The following is a 15079-nucleotide window of genomic DNA, read 5'->3' as shown; positions in this document are numbered from 1 at the left end:
CACTGCAAATAGTAATTGTGTGGTGAACCCCTATGGGCAATCCTGTGTGTTCTATTGTGTCAATAAAATACCGTATAGACATATATGCCAACTAACAAACAGTTAAATGCTGCCTACTGCCAGAATTAGACACTAATTCTCTTTTATTACATGCAGGTTATTCTCTAGTGGTGAGAGAAGGACTAACAAATCCATGGATTCCAGACAACTGGTCATGGGGAGGAGTGGCATCAGAGCACTGCCCTGTACTGGCAGAGTTTTACATGGAGAAAGACTGCAGTAAGAAGGAGCTATCATCTAAAGCCAATGGTGTCACTGTGGAACGTAGTGAAGCTAATTCTAAGCATGAAAGATAAAAATTAACGTATCGCTTTCATCTCCTCTGGAGAAGCAAGCAACATTTACCATATACTGACTGTACTGTGAACCAGAACTGCTACTCTCGCATAGCTCAAGTCATAACGTTTGGATCCACGTTTCATCATCACAGATGTTAACGACGGGATGTTGTAGAATGCTGCTTTCTCTAACTCCCTGCTTCTGCCTACCTGTGTGCCATGCACAGGCAAAGAATGGGATAGAAAGAAAATGTACCACAGAATTTCAGAGAAAAGTATTTTTGAACGGATTCTTGAAAAGTGATGCAATAACACAACTTAAGGCCTCATGAACATGACAAATAGCCATGTGCACGTCCATGATTTTCGGGTCAGCCGGCCGTGGAGTGTCACCTGCGAGCTGCCCGCCAATCGCGGGCCGTACACATGGCCGCGTCCATTATTTTCTATGAGCCTGGACTGCAGAACACGGCCGTAATAAGACATATCCGTTCTTTCTGCGGTCCAGGCTCCTGGGCCATGCACGGACCGTGGTAACCACGGTCGTGTGCATGGGCCCATAGAAATGAATGGGGCCGCAATTCTCCCATGGATTTTCGGGGGAATTGCAGCTGCAAAAGCATGTTCGTGTGCATGGGGCCTTAGACTGTATAGGAAGACCTTTAACACTGTTAGTGATTGTTCTCAGTTAAATTAATAAGATTACCTGACTATTGCATGCTTTTTATATGTGTTAAGACAGTTTTCAACTTTAACTATGCACTTAACGCCTTTAAAGCTACTGGCGCCAGATGGCTAAATAATGTGATGAAACAGCGCTTCAAATAAAATACACTCGGAATATGTTTATTTAAGAAAGGTTATTGTTCTTTGTATACTTTATCTCCGCACATAAAATAATCTGTTTTCTAATGATATACCTATTTAAATAGCACTAGATAGATATGAGCTATTGTTTTTAGGACTAAAATTACAGGAAGTTCAGAAGCGACAACTATTATAGACTCCTAAGGCGTTATCACTTATTAAGAGCATTTCAATTCCTGTATTAGAATGTTGGCGTAAAGCACTGCCAGCTATTTGCCTGTCATGCCCGTCTACATTCTTTGGGCACTACAACTGTAATTTAGACTACTGTCAGTAGTTCACTGGTGATGTAACACATGGAGGAAGTTGATCTCTCACTTAAGAGTCTCCTATTTCCCATATTACCTTTAGGAATTGTGTGTGAGCTAAGGGGGATGGGGATAAAAAGACATTTAATAAATGGGGAATAAAAATACTTTTTTCAAAGAGACAGCAATTTACTTGGTGTATACGCTGTCTTATTTTATTATGAGTGATAAATAACTGATTTTTCTAATTTGGGCTTGCTGGATTAAGTGGCTTGTAAACAAGAGGGGTTATTAAACCGGAGTAGAAATGGAGTTAAAGTCCCTGTAAGTACTCTTTACTTTTAGAATTGTTCACAGTTTTTTTTTATAACTGGGTGATGGATAGCAAAATTTGAGGTTTTCAGTGCACAGTTTGCCATATGTATAAAGACTAGAGCAGGAGTTCCAGGTTGAATACTTCTGTGGCAGATGTGAGCCGGTTGTTCACCTGGAAGCTCGCATTACAGATCTAGAGGTGCAAAATGCAATACGGAGGGCGATAGACAAGCAGTTAGTGCGGTAGACCTGGAGGGTGAAGACATGGATCAGCAGGACCAGGCAAGTAGCTGGGTTACTGCAGTTAGGGGCAGTAGAAAGGGGTTCAAGAAAAGGAAGGCCAATCCGGTTTCTGTTATTCCAAGCGAAATTGCCAAGTTGGGTGATTACGCGAGGGTGTCGGTCTCAGGGAGATCAGTATTCATTAGGGCTGCCATTTCTAACAGGCCAGCTAGTAGTCGGCGGGATGGTAATGCAGGTAAGGCAAGACAAGTAGTAGTTGTAGGGGATTCTATAATCAGGAAGACTGATAGAATAATTTGTCGCCAAGACAGAAAGCCATTCAATTGAGGCGGTCTCCCTGGAGCCAGGGTTCATCATGTGATTGAGTGGGTATATAAATTACTGGGAGGGGCTGGTGATGATCCAGCTGTCATGGTCCATGTGGGTATCAACGACAGAATACATGGAAGGTGGAGGAGCCTTAAAAATAATTTTAAAGAACTAGGCTACGAGCTGAAGGGAAGGACCTCCAATGCTGTATTCTCAGGAATACTGCCGGTGCCATGCGCATCACAGGAAAGACAGCGGGAGCTCAGGGAGTTAAATGCATGACTTAAGTCGTGGTGTAGAGGAGAAGGCCTTGGTTTCTAAAAGCACTGGGCTGACTCTTCATTGGGGTACAAACTGTATTCTGCAGATTTGCACCTAAATGGAAGAGGGTCCGCTGTGCTGGAGGAGAGAATTCTAGCTGGTTTTGCAGAGTATTTAAACTAGGGCTGAGGAAGGAGGTCAATGTAGCAAATAAAGGGGTAGTTAGGTTAGAGAGGGTTCAGACTATATTGGTGGGGGGAGATATAGACTGGGGAGAGGACTAGACAACAGGATAAGGAGATCCTTTTGTTACAAAACATAAATGAATATAGGAATGCCCAAATAACGTCAAATCACATTTCTGATACCAAACGTGGCAATTTGAAATGCAAGTTAATGTGTATGTTCACAAATGCCAGAAGTCTAGCAAGCAAATTGGGGTAGTTGGAGACATTGGTACTGGAGGAACATATAGATATAGTTGGTGTTGCTGAAACGTGACTAGACTTTTACACTTTCGGAAAGACAGGACAAATAGGAAAGGCATTGGTGTATTTCGGTATTTGAGAAGGGATATGAAGGCGCGTGTGTAAGAGACAATAGTGGGTGAATATTTTTCGGAGGTTGAAAACTTGTGGGTGGAATTACAAAAGGAGGTAAACACTGAAAAAAATTACTTTTGGTCCAATCTATAGACCCCCCCAATATAACTGAGGAGATGGACAGTCAGCTATATAAACAGATGGAGTGGGAAGCACAGGGGGGGTACTGTAGTGATAATGGAAGATTTTAATTACCGGGATACTAACTGGTGTCATGGTTCGGCTTCAACTGCGAAGGGGAGAAATTTCCTTAACCTGTTGCAGGAACATTTTATGGGCCAGTTTGTGGAAGACCCGACTAGAGGTGAAGGTCTGTTGGATCTGGTCATTTCTAATAATGCAGAACTTGTTGGGAATGTCAATGTTCGTAAAAACCTCGGGAACAGTGATCACAATATAGTTATATTTTACCTATACTGTAAAAAACAAACACAGGCTGGGAGGGCAAAAATACTACATTTTAAGAAGGCCAATTTCCCTAGGATGAGAGCTCCAATTCAGGACATATACTGGGAAGAACAAAATGTCAAATAATGGTACAAATGATAAATGGGAGATCTTAACCCCTTAAGGACGCAGCCTAGTTTTGGCCTTAAGGCTCAGAGCCCATTTTTCAAATCTGACATATTTCACTTTATGTGGTAATAACGTCAGAATGCTTAAACCTACCCAAGCGATTCTGAGAATGTTTTCTCGTGACACATTGGGCTTCATGTTCGTAGTAAAATTTGGTCGATATATTCAGTGTTTATTGGTGAAAAATTGCAAAATTTATAGAAAATTTTGAAAAAATAGCATTTTTCAGAATTTAAATGCATCTGCTTGTAAAACAGACTGTTATACCACCCAAAATAGTTACTAGTTCACATTTATCATATGTCTACTTTGGATTGGCATCGTTTTTTGAACATTCTTTTATTTTTCTTGGACGTTACAAGGCTTAGAACATAAACAGCAATTTCTCATATTTTTAAGAAATTTTCAAAAGCCTTGTTTTTAAGGTACCTCTTGAGCTCTGAAGTGGCTTTGAGGGGCCTATGTATTAGAAACCCTGATAAAACACCCCATTTTAAAAACTAGACCCCTCAAAGTATTCAAAACAGCATTTAGAAAGTTTTTTAACCCTTCAGGCATTTCACAGGAATTAAATCAAAGTGGAGGTGAAATTTGCAAATTTCATTTTTCTTGCTGAATTTCAATTTTATTCATTTTTTTTTCTGTAACACAGAAGGTTTTACCAGAGAAACACTACTAAATATGTATTGTCCAGATTCTGCAGTTTTTAGAAATGTCCCACATGTGGCTCTAGTGTGCTCGTGGAATAAAACACAAGCCCTAGAAGCAAAGAAGCACCTAGTGCATTTTGAGTCCTCTTTTTTATTAGAATATATTTGAGGCAGCATGCCAGGTTTGAAAAGGTGTTGAGGTGCCAAAACAGTGGGAATCCACCAAAATTGACCCCATTTTGGAAACTACACCCCTCAATGAATTCATTTATGGTTGTGGTTACCATTTTGACTGCACAGTTTTTTCACAGCACGTATTTGAATTGGGCTGTGAAATGAAAAAAATGGCATTTTTTCCAATAAAATGTCATTTGTGATCAAAATTTCTTATTTTCACAGGGAACAAAATACCCCATTTTGTTGCCCAATTTGTCCTTAGTGCGGCAATACACCATTTGTGGTGGTAAACTGCCGTTTGGGCTCATGGGAGGGCTCAGAAGGAAAGGAGCGCTATGTGTTTGTTGGAGTCCAGATTTTGCTGGATTGGTTTTCGGGTGCCATGTCGCATTTGCATAGCCTCAGAGGTATCAAAGCAATGGAAACCCGCCAGAAGCGACCCCATTTTGGAAACTACACCCCTCAAGGAATTAATTTATGGTTGTTGTTGTTGTTAGCATTTTGACCGCACAGTTTTTTCACAGCACCTATTTCAATTGGGCTGTGACATTAAAAAAAATGAAATTTTTTCCAATAAGATGTAATTTTTTATCAAAATTTCTTATTTTCACAGGGAACAAAATACTCCATTTTGTTGCCCAATTTCTCCTGAGTGCAGCAATACCCCATATGTGGTGATAAACTGCCGTTTGGGCTCATGGGAGGCCTCAGAAGGGAAGGAGCGCTATGTGTTCTTTGAAGTGCAGATTTTGCTGGTTTGGTTTTCGGGTGCCATGTCGCATTTGCAGAGCCCCAGAGGTATCAAAGCAATAGAAACCCACCAGAAGTGACAACATTTTGGAAACTACACCCCTCAAGGAATTCATTTATGGGTAATGTGACCATTTAGACCCCATAGTTTCTTCACAGAACTTATTTGAATTGGGCTGGGAATGAAAAAAATATGAATTTTTTCCAATAATATGTAATTTTAGCGCAAAAATTCTTATTTTCACAAGAAATATAATACTCCATTTTGTTGCCCAATTTGTCCTGAGTACAGCAATACCCCATTTGTGGTGATAAACTGCCGTTTGGGCCCATGGGAGGGCTCAGAAGGAAAGGACCACCATTTGGCCTACTGGGGATTTTCTAGTGCGAAGTCATGTATGCAGAAGTCCCTGAGGTACCAGAACAGGTGAAACCCCCAATATGTGACCCCGTTTTAAAAACTACACCCTTAAGGCATTCATCTAGAGGTGTAGTGAGCATTTTGACCGGAGACCTACACCCCATAAACTGTAATGTGGGTTCTCCCGGGTATGGCAATACCCTACATGTGGCTGTTATCAGCTGCCCGGGCACATAGCAGGGCTCAGAGGGGAAAGACGAGGGGGGATAAGCTGTGCGGAGTGCATCAGGGTAAGTAAAATTGGGGTAAATTCTAAACCAAAAGGGATGTATGATAAATTTTAAAACACTTTTTCATACAGAGCTCTGGTTATTCGGGACACGTGTCACATTGATATATTGTGTCATCCCCTATAGCAGACTTTGCACCTCTTTTGACTTTTTCCCTTCTTGCCAGTTTGGGGAACTTCTCCTGGAAAGTGTTGCCGCCCTGGTACGATGCGTGTGGCCTCGCTTCCAGAAGTACTGGGTGCCCCCCCTTCTTGGTCCCTAAATATTAGGTTCTTGATAATCACCTCTTGAAATTCCAGGAAAGTTCCTGTCTAGCCTGCACATCGATGTAGCACGTACGCAATGTACAATGCCATCTGTATGATGTGCCCGGCCAGCTTCTTATACCACACCGCATGGCGCTGTAGGGCTTCAGGATTTGATCTGACAAGTCCATTCCTCCCATGTACCTATTTTAGTCCAGGATTCAGTCTGGTTTGGGGGTGGCCTTTCCTTCATATATCCTAAATCTGTAGGTATACCCTAATGCACTCTCGCACAGCTTATACATCTTCACGCCAAACCTTGCCCTCTTACCCGGCAGGTACTCGCGGAATTGAACCCTCCCTTTAAAATGTACTAGGGACTCATCAATAGAAATACACTTCTCGGGGGTGAATGCTTGGGAAAACCGGGCTCTGAAACGGTCTAATAGGGGTCTCCGTTTATACAAACGGTCAAAACTGGGGTCATCTCGGGGTGGGCACGGCTCATTATAAGTATAATGTAAGAAGCAAAGTATTGCCTCATTTATTTATTTTTGTAGGTTACAGTTCAGTTCTGAAGTTGCTTTGAGGGGCCCATATATTAGAAACCCCTATCAACCACCCCATTTTAGAAACTAGACCCCTCAAAGTATTCACAACAGCATGTAGAAAGTTTATGAACCCTTTAGGTGTTTCACAGAAATTTAGAGCAAAGTAGAGGTGAAGTTTAAATTTTTTTTTTGTCAGAAAATCCTCTTTATTCCATTTTTTTTACAACACAATTGGATTTATCAGAGAAACGCAACTTAATACGTATTGCCCAGATTCTGCAGTTTTGAGAAATATCCCACATGTGGCCCTTGGGCGGTAATGGACTGAAGCACCGGCCTCCGAAGCAAAGGAGCACCTAGTGGATTTTGAGGTCTCTTTTTTATTCGGCACCATGTCCGCTTTGAAAAAGTCTTGTGGTGCCAAAACATTGGAAACCCCCCAAAAGTTACTCAAATTTGGAAACTAGACCCATTGAGGAATTCATTGTAGTTTTCTTGGGGTGCATGCGGCTTTTTGATCAGTTTTTATTCTATTTTTAGGTGGCGTGGTGACTAAAAAACAGCAATTCTACTATTGTTTTTTTATTCTATTTTTTTGACAGCGTTCACCGTGCGCTATAAATGACATATTCACTTTATTCTGCGGGGCGATACGATTACGGCGATACCAGATGTTTATAGTTTTTTTTTATGTCTTATGGTGTTTGCACAATAATACGTTTTGTAAAAAATCATTCACTTTTTGTGTTACCTTATTCTAAGCGCCAGAACTTTTTTATTTTTCCATCAATAAAGCCGTGCGAGGACTTATTTTTTGCGTAACGAACTGTAGTTTCGATCAGGACCATTTTTCGGTACATGCGACTTTTTGATCTCTTTTTATTCCAAGTGACCAAACAATTGTGATTGTGGTACGGTTTATTATTATTTTCTTTTACGGCGTTCACCCTGCGGGATAAATAACGAAATAATTTTGTAGTTCAGGTCGTTACGGACGTGGCGATACCAATTATGTATAGTTTTTTTTTTTGTTTATATATTTTTATTAATAATATAGGACTGATAAGGTAAAAAGGGGGATTTTTACTTTTAATACTTTTAAAACGTTTATTTTCTTATTTTGACACATCTTTTTTTAACTTTTTTTTTACTGTATTACTTTGTCCCACTAGGGGACTTGAGGGCAGGAGGCCCTGATCGCTATTCTAATACACTGCACTACATGCGTAGTGCAGTGTATTAGAACTGTCAGCTAGTCACTGACAGCAAGCATAGTGGGTCCTGACGTTGTCAGGACCCACTAGGCTTCCGTCTATGGCATAGCCGGACGCCATTGTTTGGTGTCCGGTTGCCATAGTCACCATCCCTGGCCGCTATCGTGTAGCAGGCCGGCGATGGCAGCTTAACCCCTAAAAAGCCGCGATCTCTATAGAACGCGGCTTTTAAGGGGTTAATCAGCGGGGACACAGCGATCGGTCCCCGCTGTAGGAGCTGTGACAGCTGCTGAACAAGACAGCAGCTGTCACAGCTCCTGTATGTGTCGGGAGGAAGGCCGAAACGGCCGTTACTCCCGAGACGTACTATTAGGTCATGGAGCGCGAACGATACAGCTGCCATGACGTAATAGTACGTCAAGGAGCGGGAAGGGGTTAAAATCTACATTGTATAATTATAGTTCAAAATTTATTCCTACAGGTAACAAGTATAAACAACTAAAATTAAACCCCACATAGCTTACACCTTCTGTAAAAAGGGCAATATATGACAAAAAAAGGGCATTTGAAAAAGACAAATCCAAGGGAACAGCTGTAGCCTCTTTGCAGATTTTATTGAGCTCTTTATAATTTACAAACACAAAATAAAAAAAGACATGTGGCCAAGGATAGTAAAACAAATCCCCAAAAATTATTCAAGTATGTAAATGCAAAAAAAGCCAAGGTATGTAGGACCCTGTTAAAGGGTGCGTAGTAATAACGGCTTTCACCGGCTAGTGTCGCCCCTACTACTACCTCCTTTATATCAGGGTCACGAGGGTTATGCCTAGTTTCTCCTACCTTAACTTTAGTCTAATTACTTTGCTACTAAGTAAGTGTATACGACTGCATAGTAAATAAAGATATATTTATGAATATAAAACGGTTATCACACTTAGATATAAAATGCACCAAACGCAGTAAATAATCACAGTATAGTATCAGTGCATCCCAATACACATAATTTTATATGTATTGAATACACTGACCCTACACGTAGTATAGTATAAACAAGGTATAACAATCCTAATCTATACTACCACCCACTTACCTAACATAATTCACGATATAGCATCAGCATACCTAAATACATATAATAACTACACGTGCCACAGTACCAGTACAATATATTACAATACTATACTAAAACCCACCCACTTAACTAACTTACATACAAGTTACAGTGCACTCACTCATACTTGCTTCTGTGACCCAACCCCAACTTTCCCCATACACTCAAGGGGTTAAATACCAGGGAAGGAAAAGTGTTACCAGGGAAAGTAGGGTTATGGGTAGGAGAGAGGAGAGAGAGATTGGAAGATACTTAGCGGTGCATGGGGTAAAGAGGTTTGTTGGTGTCTGGTGAGCAGGAAGTGAGAGCTGTAGGTTTTTGGTGAGCAGGAGGCAGGACCACGAGAGATTAGCATGCCTGTTGCCCCCTCTTATATCTTGTCCGTGCACATTTGTGTAACGGCTGCCGCGCCTTTTCCCGCCTCTTCCGCGGTCTGCTCTGGTTCCTGCACCCTCCATTTCCTCATGCTCGTCCCGAGCTCCACTTACCCGATCCGGACGCTCTGCTGGCTCTGGGCGTTGTCAGGTAACTGCATCTCACACCTCCCTCCACGGCCGTCATCCACGATGTGCGGCTGCAGCTCCCTAGACTTCCTATTTAAGGATCCTCCTTCCACTCCATACTTGCTTGTTCAACCAAGTTCCCCATGAGTTTCCCTGTACCCTGGTTCCCTGTTTTCTTTCCTTCTGCCTTTGTCTGGATTTCCCGTTTTTGACCTCTGCCTGCACTTGACTATCCTTGCCTGCCGCGTGTCTTGACCTATTGCTATCGATACCCGTAGCGACGTCTGCTGCCTGTCCTGACGTCTGGCCTATACATCCGACTGCCTCTAAACCTGTTGTGCCAAGCATTGCCCTGGGTTACTAGCACCATCTTCCGGACGACACAGAGGATCCACAAACGAACCAGGTGAGAACCGTGAAAGTTTGAACAAGCCATGGATCCCCTTGACACAGCCCTGCCTGACGCGGCTGATTTGGCTCAAGAACTTTCTAGACAAAGAGTCCGCCAACTTCAGTTTTTCATCTTTTGCAAAATGTGTCCACTCGCTTGAACAAACTTGCACCTCTGACACAACCACCGCAAGCTCATGTCTACTGTCCTGGACTAAATTTACCTACGCCTGCCCGCTATGAGGGTAACCCCAAGACCTGCAGGGGGTTCGTTAATCAGTGCACCATCCATTTTGAGGTCATGGCACATGATTTTTCCTTAGACCGGGCTAAAGTGGCCTATATCCTGTCCCTGCTTTCTGGCGAAGCGCTGGCATGGGCATCGCCCCTGTGGGAGAGAAACGACCCCATAATGTATAATATTCAGAACTTTCTCTCCACATTTAAAGGGGTTTATAACAGGTTCCCGACCGCTGGCCGTAAATATACGGCCAGCGGTCAGGGTCTCTAAAGTCCGGCGTATAGTATATATACGGCCGCACTTCAGAGACTGTGCACGCGCGATCGCGTGCACACAGCTCTATGCCCTGGCTGTTGCTAACAGCCATGGGCACTGGGCAGAATGTCAGGGGTCAATCTTTTGGCCCCTGAACATGTGATCGCTGTGACAACCAATCACAGCGATCACATGCATTTCTGCATAGAAAACAGTGTGCACGCGATCGCGTGCACACAGCCCTGTGCCCTCGCTGTTACCAACAGCTCTGGCCACTGGGCAGAGTATCAGGGACCAATCTGATGGTCCCTGAACATGTGGTCGCTGTGACAACCAATCACAGCGATCACATGCATTCCTGCTTATAAAACAGTGTGCACGTGATCGCGTGCACACAGCCCTGTGCCCACGCTGTTACCAACAGCTCTGGGCACTGGGCAGAGTATCAGGGACCAATCTGATGGTCCCTGATCATGTGGTCGCTGTGAAAACCTATCACAGCGACCACATTTGTTTTATTTTGACTTTTCTGGCAGTAAATCTCCTGCCTCTTTTCTTCTCCTCAAACATTGTTTCAGTTTGAGGAGAAGAAGAGACTCGGGAGAATTGCTGCCAGAAGAATACAGTGAAAAAAAATACAGTTACACTAAAACATTCTCTGTATAGATAGATTGTATAGATAGATAGAAATCTATCTATCCATCTATCTTTTTTTCTATCTATCTACCTTTCTTTCTTTTATTCTATTAGAATAGGCAGGTAGGGAGTATATAATTATATATATATCCACATATATATAATATATATAGCAATAGCGGTTTATTTTTTTGTTAGCGGTAGTGTAGATATATATAGCAGTTAGTTTGTGTGTTTTATAAAAAAAAAAAAAAAAAATTTGTTTAGTTAGTGTTAGTGTTAGTTACGTTATGGCGAGGAAGTTGTTTAGCGCCGAGGAGGCATACGCCATGCTGTGGTCTGAGTCAGAGACCGCATCAGAGATGGCGTCCGAGATGGAACCTGTTTTAGGTAGTGACGATGACAGCGTCACTTCAGGTTCATCTTCAGGGGACGTTGTCCCTGATGCAGTCGAAACTGCAGAACATGAAAGCGCAGGGCCAAGTAGCGCTGTAGCACGGGACAGCCTGGTCCCTCCAGTCCAGGCTCTTGTATGGGCACCTGCCCCATCTTTTGGGCCTAGAATCCACGGATTTACGGCCACTCCTGGCATAACCGTGGACAATACAAATTTTGTCCAAATGGATTACTTCCATTTATTTATAACGGACGACATCCTAAATCAGATTGTCCACGAAACAAATTTATATGCCACGCAATATATAAGGCAGAAACCTTCATCCACCCATGCCAGAGATTGGACGCCCACCAATTTGCAGGAATTAAAAAAATTTTTGGGGCTCACCCTAAATATGGGTATTGTCAAAAAGCCCTCCATTAGGTCTTACTGGTCAACAAGACCCGCCCAAGCCACCCCAGTATATTCTGCAGTAATGCCCAGGTCTCGTTATGAGACAATAATGAGGTTCCTCCACTTCAATGACAACGCACAGGCCCCCCCAAGTACCGATGCAAACCGGGATCGGTTGTTCAAAATAAGACCGCTAATAAATTCCCTGAATAATTTATTTCTGCAACTCTACACCCCTGAGCAGAATGTAAGTGTGGACGAATCCCTCCTCAACTTTCATGGCAGACTTAGCTTTCGCCAATATCTACCTTCCAAAAGGGCAAGATATGGCGTTAAGCTCTACAAATTGTGTGAAAGCGGGTCAGGATATACCACCGCCTTCAGGATTTATGAAGGGCGGGACCGCACAATAAATGTTCCTGGATGCCCCCCTGATCTTTCCACCAGCAGTAAGATTGTGTGGGAGATAATGCAGCCTCTGCTTCACAAGGGGTACCACCTGTACTGTGATAATTTTTATTCGAGTGTGCCCCTGTTTAGGCATTTGCATGCTGCAAGGACTGGGGCATGTGGTACCATGCGCAAAAACCGAATTGGTTTTCCACAGCAATTAGTGGGGAAGCGCATGGTAAAGGGGGACTCCTGTGCTTATGCATCTGAAGAATTGCTGGCGGTCAAGTTCAGGGATCGCAAAGATGTGTATGTGCTAAGCACGATTCATACCGCAGGAACAGTGGCAGTGAGGGAAAGAGGGGCAACATCGGACAAGCACAAACCAGTGAGCGTGTCCGAATATAACAAGTACATGGGGGGGTGGATTTAAGCGACCAGGTTTTACAGCCCTATTTAGTAAAACGCAAAACTAAAACCTGGTACAAAAAGGTGGCCATTTATTTGTTACAGGTGGCCATCCACAACTCATTTGTGCTATATAAAAAAAACAGAGGCAGAGACACATACCTGGATTTCCAGGAAAAAATTATTGAAGGCCTCATTTTTGATGTTCAGGACACCCGAGAATGCCCCCAGTCTGAGGATGTCACGCGACTGACTGAAAGACACTTCATCAGTCGGATTCCCCCAACAGCAACCAGAAGCAACCCCCAGAAAAAGTGCCGCGCCTGCAGAAAAGACGGGCACCGCAAAGATTCCCGATATTTCTGTCCCTCATGTCCCTCGCAACCAGGCCTGTGCATTGAGCCATGTTTTAAAAAATACCACACTGTTCTGAATTATTAGATTTTAGTTAATTTGTTGAAAATATATTTGCCCTACATTACGTTTTTATTTTTCCCCTGATTTTACTCCAAGGGTGAGGGAGGGAATGGGTGGGGGGTGGATGTCTTGTTTGATGTTTTCTAAAGTTCATCTGCTGGAGAGCTCCATTTGCATTAACCTGAAATTTCTTATTTTAGAAAACCCCAAAAAATAAATTCCCATTATACCCCTAGATGAATATTTTGGGATTTCTGCTTCAAGATCAGATATTTTGGAAGTGTTATAGAAACTCTGTTGAGTTTTGTAAAACCAGCTTTGAAAAAAAGCGATTTGTGAAATAATCTTCTTCTATCCTCCGCCCTCCTACATCTCTATGTGATAAATAAGGCCACATATTTGGTATCCCCGTGCACGGGAGAAGTGGCAGAATGTGAACGGAGATTAATTTTGACCGTGGTCTATACCGTGTGTGAAAAATGCTGGTATAAACTGACGCATTTGCTAAAAAATTGCTAATTTTATTTTGATCCATCTTATTCAAGAAACTTTCAGAAGAAAACTGGACTGTCTAAAAATATGATAAACCCCTTGAAGGAAACCTTGTGGGGTCTACTTGTGTGAATGAAGTCATTTATGGGGTGTTTCTAATGTTTCAGCAGCATTACGCCCCCCAGAAAACAGTATGCGGCTATAAAATCAAGTGCAGAATTCCTGGACCGAAAAGGCCAAAAAGCCTCCTTTTATGCCAAGCCCTGGCACATGCCCGTGAATAAAGCACACATATTTGGTATCCCCATGCACGGGAGAAGTGGAAGAATGTGAAATGCGATGAATTTTGTCCGTGGTCCATTTTGTGTGTGAAAAAGCTAGCATAAACTGACGCATTTGTTAAAAAAAAAAGGTAATTTTATTTTGTTCCATCTTATTCAAGAAACTTTCAGAAGAAAACTGGACTGTCTAAAAATATGATAAACCCCTTGAAGGAAACCTTGTGGGGTCTACTTGTGTGAATGAAGTCATTTATGGGGTGATTCAAATTTTTAAGCAGCATTAGGCCCCCCAGAAAACAGTATGCGGCTCTAAAATCGAATGCAAAATTCCTGGACCGAAAAGGCCAAAAAGCCTCCTTTTATGCCAAGCCCTGGCACATGCCCGCACAGCGAATAAGGCACACATATTTGGTATCCCCATGCACGGGAGAAGTGGAAGAACGTGAAAGGAGATGAATTTTGGCCGTGGTCTATACCGTGTGTGAAAAATACTAGCCTAAACTGACGCATTTGCTAAAAAAGTGCTGATTTTATTTTGTTCCATCTTATTCAAGAAACTTTCAGAAGAAAACTGGACTGTCTAAAAATATGATAAACCCCTTGAAGGAAACCTTGTGGGGTCTACTTGTGTGAATGAAGTCATTTATGGGGTGTTTCTAATGTTTCAGCAGCATTAGGCCCCCCAGAAAACAGTATGCGGCTCTAAAATCAAATGCAAAATTCCTGGACCGAAAAGGCCAAAAAGCCTCCTTTTATGCCAAGCCCTGGCACATGCCCGCACAGCGAATAAGGCACACATATTTGGTATCCCCATGCACGGGAGAAGTGGAAGAACATGAAAGGAGATGAATTTTGGCCGTGGTCTATACCGTGTGTGAAAAATACTAGCCTAAACTGACGCATTTGCTAAAAAAGTGCTGATTTTATTTTGTTCCATCTTATTCAAGAAACTTTCAGAAGAAAACTGGACTTGCTAAAAATATGATAAACCCCTTGAAGGAAACCTTGTGGGGTCTACTTGTGTGAATGAAGTCATTTATGGGGTGTTTCTAATGTTTCAGCAGCATTAGGCCCCCCAGAAAACAGTATGCAGCTCTAAAATCGAATGCAAAATTCCTGGACCGAAAAGGCCAAAAAGCCTCCTTTTATGCCAAGCCCTGGCAAATGC

General features: G+C 42.5%; 1 protein-coding gene across 2 annotated transcripts in view; it reads left to right on the top strand.

The window, feature by feature from the left end:
• The window catches only part of EEPD1 (endonuclease/exonuclease/phosphatase family domain containing 1), a 282048-nt gene extending 280852 nt beyond the window's left edge, over positions 1–1196 (top strand). For both annotated transcript variants that reach the window (XM_075827028.1, XM_075827027.1), the window contains one exon: positions 157–1196. In XM_075827028.1, the coding sequence (XP_075683143.1) occupies positions 157–356 (200 nt within the window). In that variant the 3' untranslated portion in view covers positions 357–1196. The remainder of the gene's footprint in view (positions 1–156) is intronic.
• The last annotated feature ends 13883 nt before the right edge of the window (positions 1197–15079 follow it).

Source organism: Rhinoderma darwinii, chromosome 5 (genome assembly GCF_050947455.1).
Source record: "Rhinoderma darwinii isolate aRhiDar2 chromosome 5, aRhiDar2.hap1, whole genome shotgun sequence".
NCBI lineage: Eukaryota > Metazoa > Chordata > Amphibia > Anura > Rhinodermatidae > Rhinoderma > Rhinoderma darwinii.
Note: the sequence above shows the minus strand (reverse complement) of the source record. Positions and strands in the feature narration are given on the sequence as shown.